A 9267-nucleotide genomic window follows, 5' to 3' on the forward strand; every position below is an offset into this window, starting at 1 on the left:
GAGCGTTTGACCTTGAACAATAATTTATAAATACAACAAATTTTGAAATTGTTCCTGTGGTTAAAGTTGATCTTTAATGACTGCTTTTTAGGAGATATATAGCGAAAATGTTGCTCTTCCGTATCATTTCCATAAGCCCATGGATCTTGGCGTCTGGATCTATCTCAATTGGTTCCGATTCTGAATCTTTAATGTCCTGTTCAAAATTTCATTTTGAAGAAAAGGTTTTAGAAAAACTTATACGTTTGGAACATAAAATGGAACTAAATGAAGAAAAAATGAAAAAGTGGGAAGACGCATTTTCTTCTAAATTGGATAAAATGGAAGAAGCAATAAAACAAACAGAGATATTTGTAGAATCCGTTCGAGAAAACCAATTACAGAAACAATCGCGCCTTAATGATTCATACCAGGAAATTGTCGACCGCTTCAAATTTCAAACGAAAAATGAAACTAAATTTCACGGAGAACAGATAAATTCTCTGTTAACAACACTGTCGTCAAAAATAGAAGAACTCAGTGTTGCCGAAAAGAAAAGAGAAAATACTCTTGGATCAATGCAGAATACTCTTCATCAAGAGCAAGAGCGATTCAATCAATCATTTGATATAAACGTGCGCCAATCCATGAAACAAACAGAAACGTTCGAAAAATCAATGCGGAATATTCAATTACAAGAACTATCAAGACTTAATAATTCATATCTGGAAATTGTCGAACACTTTAAAATCCAATCCAAAAATCATACTGAAATTCTTGGAAAACAGATGGATATTATGTTAAAATCATTGTCCTCCAAAGTAGAAGAATTCAGTGAAGCCGAAAAAAACAGGAAACGTAATCTAGAAGCAATGCAGAATACTCTTCACCAAGACCAACAGCGATTCAACCAATCATTTGATCTTGCACTGCAAAACATCAGACTCTCTACCAATAGAACAGTTCACGAACAAATTGCACAACAGAAGAAAGGTATGATTTACTAAAAAAAATAGTGGTATTTTTTTTTTTTCAATTTACTATTTCTGGTAATGGATTCAGAATAATGTTTTAAGTTACCCCTAATGCTAAAATATATTTTTCAAAATAAATACTGTGTTAGCGACTCAATCCTCGCCAAATCAAACAATGAAAGCATATGATCTAAAAAGATCAGCATAACATGTTCAACTAGGTACGGCCGTCATGTCACATACAAATGAATTAAGGAAATGAAAAATATTGAGTCTATTGAAAAATCATTCGATTTTATAATCCTGGAAGATTTTATACTCTCCGCGAATAAATCTGTATACGTACTGATTGCGAAGCACCGGAAAGGTAAGATTCACTTAGAAATATCGTGATTTTCCTTTTTATTTAATAAATTTGTCAAGGTATTCTTTATATTTTATTCCGAAAAAGATGACGCTAGCCACACAAACTTCACCAATATTAAAAACGAAATCGTGTATACTAAAAGGATCAGTAAATCGGGGTTCCACTAGTTATTGTTGTTATGTCACAGTTTTAGATTAACTAACGTCTCTATTGCAACATTTAACCATTCTTTTACAGTCCGTATACATCATGTACATGTCAATTTCTAACATTTAACATGAAATATTAAGCTAATTAAGAACATATTTTGTTCGGCTTTTCGATATTTAAAAGCGGAACTATTTTATTAACTTTCGGATTTTGATACCAATAAAGAACTTATATTTTGAACTAAATCTTATGAATGCATTACAAAATACATTACTGATCCTCTTGGATTACAAACGTATTGTTTTAATGATTAAATAAATAGGTTGTCAAGTTATTAAAAATGATATTGGAGAGTTTTTAAAGGTAGAACTTTTCCGTTTTAGGTTTTTCTTATTGAAATGTTTTCATAAAGGTACCTATAGACATTTTAAATTTGTCTAAAGGAGGAAAGACTTGTATTTATCTGCTAAGATGAAACATATTTCTTTATTAAAAGGGGGATATGGATAATAGGTCAATGAGTCATCAACTCAAGGACACAAATAGCGAAAACGGAAGACAAATATTATATATAGGAACAAAGACTAGCAACGACTCCTGACTTTAGAAAGGCACATACAGAATGTAGAGGCGGGGTTAAAAATTTTTGCTGCGCCAAACTCTTCCCCTAACCTGGCACAGTGGTGTAACAGAACAACATAAAAAGCAACTTAAAAAATAGTTGAAAACGGCTAAACTCCTCAGATCGATACAAAGCAGAGAGACATCGAATATGATACTGTTTAAATTAGGTGATTTAAATTTTTCAAAGAATATATTTTCAAAGCTTTCCCCCCTTTTTATAACGAATCTTTCTCTGGTTTATGGAACATTTCATGCAATAAGTTTTATATTAAATATATACTAGAACACACCCGCGAAATCGCGGGCATTCAGAGCGTAGTTTAAAGTATGTAAAGTGTTGTTGGAAGAATTTTGTAAAACATTGAATGACTGGAAAATTTCAGCAAAAGTATCATAAGTCATAGGTTATTGAGGACAGGAAAATGCTTTTTTTTTTATCCCTCCTCCTTTATTTCCAATATTCCCATTTTTTGGTTATCTATCAATTTCAATATAAACATACATTTAGTATGTTATGAACATTCAAGTAAGGAGCCTGTAGTTCAGTGGTTGTTGTTTGTTTATGTGTTACATATTTGTTTTTCGTTAATTTTTTTGTACATAAATAAGGCCGCTTGTTTTCTGGTTTGAATTGTTTTACATTGTCAGTTCGGGACCTTTTAAAACTGAGTATGCGGTATGGGCTTTGCTCGTTGTTGAAGGTCGGACGGTAGCCTATAGTTGTTAATATCTGTGTCATATTAGTCTCTTGTGGAGAGTTGTCTCAACATGGCAATCATACCACATCTTCTTTTTTTGTAATCAGTGAATTTTGTAAAATTTTCAGAAAAGGTATCAAAAGTTCACATGAATAATTGTAGCGCTTATCTGAATATTATGAACATTCATTACTATATAAATATAGTGTATTTCATTTCAATTCGAAGTTTACTAATCGATCCATATATAGTGGTCATTGATAAAGTATACAGACCCTCTCTTTTTAATAAATTCTGTGAATGCCGTGGATAGTTAACTTGAAAATGATAGCAGATAGAATTTTGAAAATACACTTTATACTTTGTATATGTATGTTCAAAGTATACAGAAAAGTATACAGACCCTCTCTATTTAATAAACTATGTGACTGCCGTGGATAGTTAACTTGAAAATGATAGCAGATATAATTTTGAAAACACACTTTATTCTTTGTATATTCGAAGTTTACAAATCGATCCATAGTGGTCATTCATAAAGTATACAGACCCTCTCTATTTAATAAACTCTGTGAATGCCGTGGATAGTTAACTTGAAAATAATAGCAGATATAGAATTTTGAAAATACACTTTATTAGACTTGTATATGTATGTTCAAAGTATACAGAAAAGTATACAGACCCTCTCTATTTAATAAACTCTGTGACTGCCGTGGATAGTTAACTTAAAAGAAAATGATAGCAGATAGAATTTTGAAAATACACTTTATTCTTTGTATATGTATGTTCAAAGTATACAGAAAAACGCAAACCGGAAGTCTAATCTTACTTAAAATTTCGTCCAATGACGGAACAATATCCGGATGCCTTTTTTCTTGTTTTTCTCCAAAAATAACTCAATCTGAATAATCATATGAATGGATGACAAATGCCACTATGCACTGTACCTATAGGACACAGAGGCGTGTTGATTAATTTATTGTGGAAAGAAGAGAAGCGACACCAAAAATGAGGTCTTCTCGTTTAATAGTATAGATTTGCTACATATGATAACCGTTAAAATGTAAGATTTGTGCTTAGCCATTTATATCAAGAATAAGCATAATGTAAAATAAGATTATTCACACCTTAAATTATCACATCGCTAGAAATTTAACGAATATCGTTCACAATGTACAATCTGGAATAATAATATCGAATCAACAATAGCGTTTATTCCATATTGCTAAAACTTTAGTTTGTTTTTCTATATGAATGGCAATTTGAATAAATAAGCATATTCACCTGCGGAAAAAAGGATATTCACCGCTCAAAACATCGCGTGCTTTTACGTGTATAATTTTGGTAAAAAAAAAGTTTGATGTACAATTAATTTTGGAAGTTATTTTCCATAACATACATTTCTCTTGGAATATGGAATAAAACAATTACTGTCTTTTGTTTCGGTAAATATGTGGTTTTATTGACTTTTGAAAAACTGATATTCACTTCGGTCGTTGGCCTTAGTGAATATCATTTTTTCAAAAGTCAATTAAACCACACATTTACCTCATCAAAAGACAGTAATTTTATAGTATCATTTGAATAACATATTAGTATAAAATAACTTGTTTTTCACAGACAAACAAGAAAAATTGCCATACATTTATTTAAACTTCTAATGTATTTTAATTGCATATAGTTTCATCCCCTTTTCAATTTTTATCCTTTGCATGAAATAAGCAAGAATGAATAGGACACATCTGTTTAAAACATTTCAAAGTATCAAACATCTGACATATAATCTTTGTGAAAGACTAGTTATTCTGACCTTGATTCTGCATTTCTTTTAATATTATTGTTCATGTACCGGTTGATAGATTTCTTTGCAAATAAATTCTTTATTGATTTCACTTTATGATTACAATTCATTCTGACAGTTATATGACCTCATGAATATATCTAAATCTTTTGTTTCAGATTATGAGGAATTAATGTCAAAACGGACCACGGTGGCATTCTCAGCTTACACAACACATTCACAGGCTCTTACAACTAATACAAATATTAAGTTTGAGAAGATCTGGACTAACATAGGAAATGGATATAATCCAAGTACAGGGATATTTACTGCTCCACGTCAAGGTGTTTATCACATTACAGCAGTTGTTATGTCTGTGAGTGGTGACAGCCTTTATCTCCATCTTAAACACAATACTGAATATACAGCAGGAAGTTATATAACGGGAGATGGCTATAAGACTGGTACATTCGATGCTGTAATGAATCTACATAAAGGTGACAAACTTTCTGTTGGTAGTAGGGGAAGTTACACTGTGTTCAGTGACAGTAGTAGATATACTACATTTTCTGGGCATCTTATTGCATAAACAGAGACATATTTATAAAACAGAATGCATTTTGTTTTTTGGTTGTACATTGTGTATGCAGTTTGTGTCCTTATTTGAATAATAACAACTTGATATCTATTTGATATCTAAGCTGAATCAATATGCATGTATTATTAGAAGAATAACCAAGTTTTGTGAGTGCAGTTGTTTTGATGACACTTTGTGCCCTCCAATTATTTAATGTATACAATAAAAATTGCAAGTATTAGATATATTTTTACTTATTAAGTGATATGTGAATAAAAAAGTAAGCATTGCAGACTGTGGACTTACCAATAGATTCCAACGTAAATTAACAGCTGAGATCTGTCTTTAATCCGTATGAGATTTGTTTTTTATCACGAAACTGTGACTTTGATGATATTTCTGCTTTAGATAATATATAATTTTCTATTTTACACTATGACATTGACTTCTACGGAATTTATTAGAACAAAAACTTATAGTTATAAATGTGCATTGGATGATATTTTTGTTCTTTATTGCATATATTTTAGAAACTTGATTGCTAGGGTGCAAAACACATTGAAGATTAATTTTCAATCTGAAATAATCACTTTTAACTTCTTCAGATTTTGATGAAAACAATTCTTAAATAACTGATAGAATTATGAAGTAAGGGATTGCTTTGTCACAAACTATTCATATCTCATTTTTTTTTATTGATAAATGACTTGGTTTTAAAGATACTTAAAAAATCCAAACATCTTTTAGAGTACATACAATATAACTCTCTTTCATCTTGTAAAAGTATAAAAACATTTGATCTTTATTCTCTTTGCACATGTATTCCACATTCCAAACTAATTGACAAATTGAAAGAGTTGGTATTGCTTTGCCTCATAAAAAAGAATGGCCAAAGTAGATAAAAGTATCTTGTCTTAGGGAGGGATAAATCCTACTTTGTAAAGGATCACTCTGATTCAAACAAAAAATCCTCTGAAACTGATATTATCAAAATGATTGACTTCTTAATTGACAACATATTTATAACGTTCGGAGGACGAGTTGCAATGCTAATAAAACTTGATACCAAATAGCATTGACCTACCACTAGTGATTTCCATAAACTAGACCTTTTATATCGCAAAGTCATACATTGTTGACGCCGCCGCCACCGTGGACTCCATAAATAACGTACCTGTGTCTCTCTTTTTGAATCCAAGGCTAGACAAAAAGGGTTATCAAAGGACATATAATATGAAATTTCAGTATCCATGTACAACTCTAGTGAGTAGTTTTTGATGTTGCATTATCAAGCAAACACTGTAAATATCTTCTTAATCAAAAATATAGTTGGTCTTCAACTTCGTTATTTATTTGGCTTTTTAATTTTTTTGAATTCGAGCGTCACTGATGAGTCTTCTGTAGACGAAACGCGCGTCTGGCGTATTTACTAAATTTAGTCCTGGTATCTATGATGAGTTTATTTACCATTGTGCAAACCTCAAACTCATATCAAAATTGCACCAATAAAGAAATAAAAAGTAATGAAAATATTAGGATAACAAACATTGATATTAAAAGAGAGATATTGTGTCAGCAAAACAGAACTCCTGGTATGAACAAATTCATATAAAATTATAAAATAAGTTTCTCCATTGGTAAATCACTTTTTGGAAACCCTATATTACAAATTAAAGTCATAAGAAACCTCAAATTAAAAAAAATGCATATGTTTATTATAACTAAATGGATAGTTTTCATTATACAACTTAAGTACATATACATTTTTCTGAGGAAAATTCTTTAATTTGTCCAAATTTAGAAGAAGTTCACTTATTCTTAATTGCTTGCTTCCAGGAAGCAACTCGCCGACATATCTTCCGTATTCACAGTGACCCGAGATTAACCCTCCTCGTAAAAATCCGGATGAACGCAATATGCATGGATTTGTCATTGAAATAAACAAATATCTGATTATACATGTTAAACACGTGCAATACCCATGCTTTTTGTGATTTGTTTGCTATAAGGTGACAATCGGTAAAACTCGGCTTCAAAACACGGCATTTAATGAGCAGCCATATTTGTTAAATCATAACAAACAGAGACCAAAAAAAATGACGATTATATGATATATTTGCGAAAATAATGATAAAATCGTGCACAGCGGACTAAGTTTATGATATATACATGCATTGGTTCAAGAATTGGATAAACATTATTTTTCACCACTCACTCGTTTCATATGACTTTAATATGAAAATGCAGACATCCAAAATAAGGTTAGTTCATGAATAACAGGAAATTGCAGATGCCCAATGAGACAGTCAAACCATATATGAACATGAGGTTGTCAGAGAGACAGAGAGACAGAAAACTGGATTTCCCAGCAGAAGTGAACAGTTGAGCAAGTATGAACACAACGTGTAAGCTTAAAACAGCTCTGCATTTAGCTACATTGTGATTGATTTTTTTTATTTTTTGTATAATTTATATTTGTTAAACTTCTTTTAAGGAAATCAATGCTAGCACTGCATGCATAAATCCTATATCTATCAGTCATCAAATTGCCAAATATGAGAGTACAAGGATAAAAGCTGTGGATTTTCTATAAAAATCTTGATTTATTTGCCACAAAGTCCTCTTTTTCTATTAAATGCAATGGAACAGTAAACAATAATGCTTGGCTTCAAGTTTCCCCTTAGAATATGTACAAAATGGCATATCTCTATTATTCTTTAGATCTGTAGTTTTGATACAATTGAGGTTTGAACAAGAGGCTGTCACGACGACAGCAAACCGGCTTTATTAACATTTATTTGTGTCCTGGCAATATCACAAGAACCATTACTGATGATTGATAAGAGTGAAAATCGTCAATATCAAATTTGACCTCCATTTTGTCATCAGTATCAAAATATTAAAATTTGAAAAGCTTAGATTGAATGGTTCATGAGTAAATGCAACAAAATGAATGGAAAAGCTAGTTTACGATTTTTCAAAAACCATAACTCCTGAACGGTAAAAGTCAAAATCGTCATTATTGAACTTGACCTCTATTTTGTCATCAGTAACAACATGTTAAAATTTGAAATGTTTTGGTTGAATGGTTCATGCGTAAATGCACGGACACGACTGGAAACGCCATAATGCAATCTTTCAAGAACCATAACTCCTGAAGGGTAAAAGTCAAAATCGCCATTATTGAACTTGACCTCTATTTTGTCATCAGTAACAACATATTAAAATTTTAAAAGCTTTGGTTGAACGGTTCATGAGTTAATGCACGGACAACATTTGATTGCCGCCCGCCCGGCCGCCCGCCGTACATCCCAAAATCAATAACCGACATTTTTGTCACAAAAATCCGGTTAAAAATTCGTACAAAATGGCTACAGAAGGGTACATAAACCTTAACCTTTTAACTTATAAAAATACATTATTATCTTATGACTTTGCAAATCTGGAACCCTAAATAGGATCAAGTAAAACTTAAAATTAACACACGCAACAACAAAAATTATATACATGGCACTCAAAAAATTAGTTTATACAGAATAACAAACACACCTAAAACAAAATACTTTGTGCAATTTTACGAAAGAAAAGAAAAAAATCCAAAATGTCATTTATCATTAATACATTGTCTATTATAATTTAAAAAAAGAGTCATATCCCTTTTGAACAGAAACTAAGTAATTAATAAGAAAATCATCAAAAAATTAATTCGTGAAAAAGGGCTTTAACTCAACATGGAGAAAAGCTAAACTCGTGAAAATTGAACTTCACTTTCAGTAAGTCACAGAAAACAACATATCTAAATTTGAAAAAAATCATCAAAGGGTTTTAATGATTATGAATGGACACTGTCTGGCAGTCGCCCGCCCTTCTGTCCAATCACCCACCTTACATAGCCAAATCAATAGCCGATATTTCCTTTGAAAATCAGGTTGAAAATGAACATCATATATACTATTTTGAATTTAATGTTTTATTGCATAGAATCACTATACCCATATTTAACAATCTTTATTGAAATTCATGCACACACAAACTTATGATTTAATTAAACTGTTTTAAAATTTTCATGGAAACAAATTCCTTAACCATTTAAATATGATGTACAACAAATGCACAAAACA

At 31.1% G+C, this 9267-nt stretch overlaps 1 protein-coding gene across 1 annotated transcript; it reads left to right on the forward strand.

Annotated features, from left to right (window-relative positions):
- Positions 1–257: 257 nt before the first annotated feature.
- Positions 258–5158, forward strand: LOC134687797 (uncharacterized). Its single transcript, XM_063548253.1, has 2 exons — positions 258–972; positions 4749–5158. The coding sequence occupies exons 1-2, from the start codon at positions 258–260 to the stop codon at positions 5156–5158; spliced, it is 1125 nt and encodes a 374-aa protein (XP_063404323.1).
- The last annotated feature ends 4109 nt before the right edge of the window (positions 5159–9267 follow it).

This window comes from Mytilus trossulus, chromosome 10 (genome assembly GCF_036588685.1).
Source record: "Mytilus trossulus isolate FHL-02 chromosome 10, PNRI_Mtr1.1.1.hap1, whole genome shotgun sequence".
Taxonomy (NCBI): Eukaryota; Metazoa; Mollusca; class Bivalvia; order Mytilida; family Mytilidae; genus Mytilus; species Mytilus trossulus.

What these genes read in the sequence shown, in the direction of transcription:
- LOC134687797 (XM_063548253.1), top strand. Translation starts at nt 258, where the DNA reads ATGGAACTAAATGAAGAAAAAATGAAAAAGTGGGAAGACGCATTTTCT. An exon ending in AATTGCACAACAGAAGAAAG is followed by an intron (nt 973 to 4,748) that starts GTATGATTTACT and finishes CTTTTGTTTCAG; the next exon opens with ATTATGAGGAATTAATGTCA.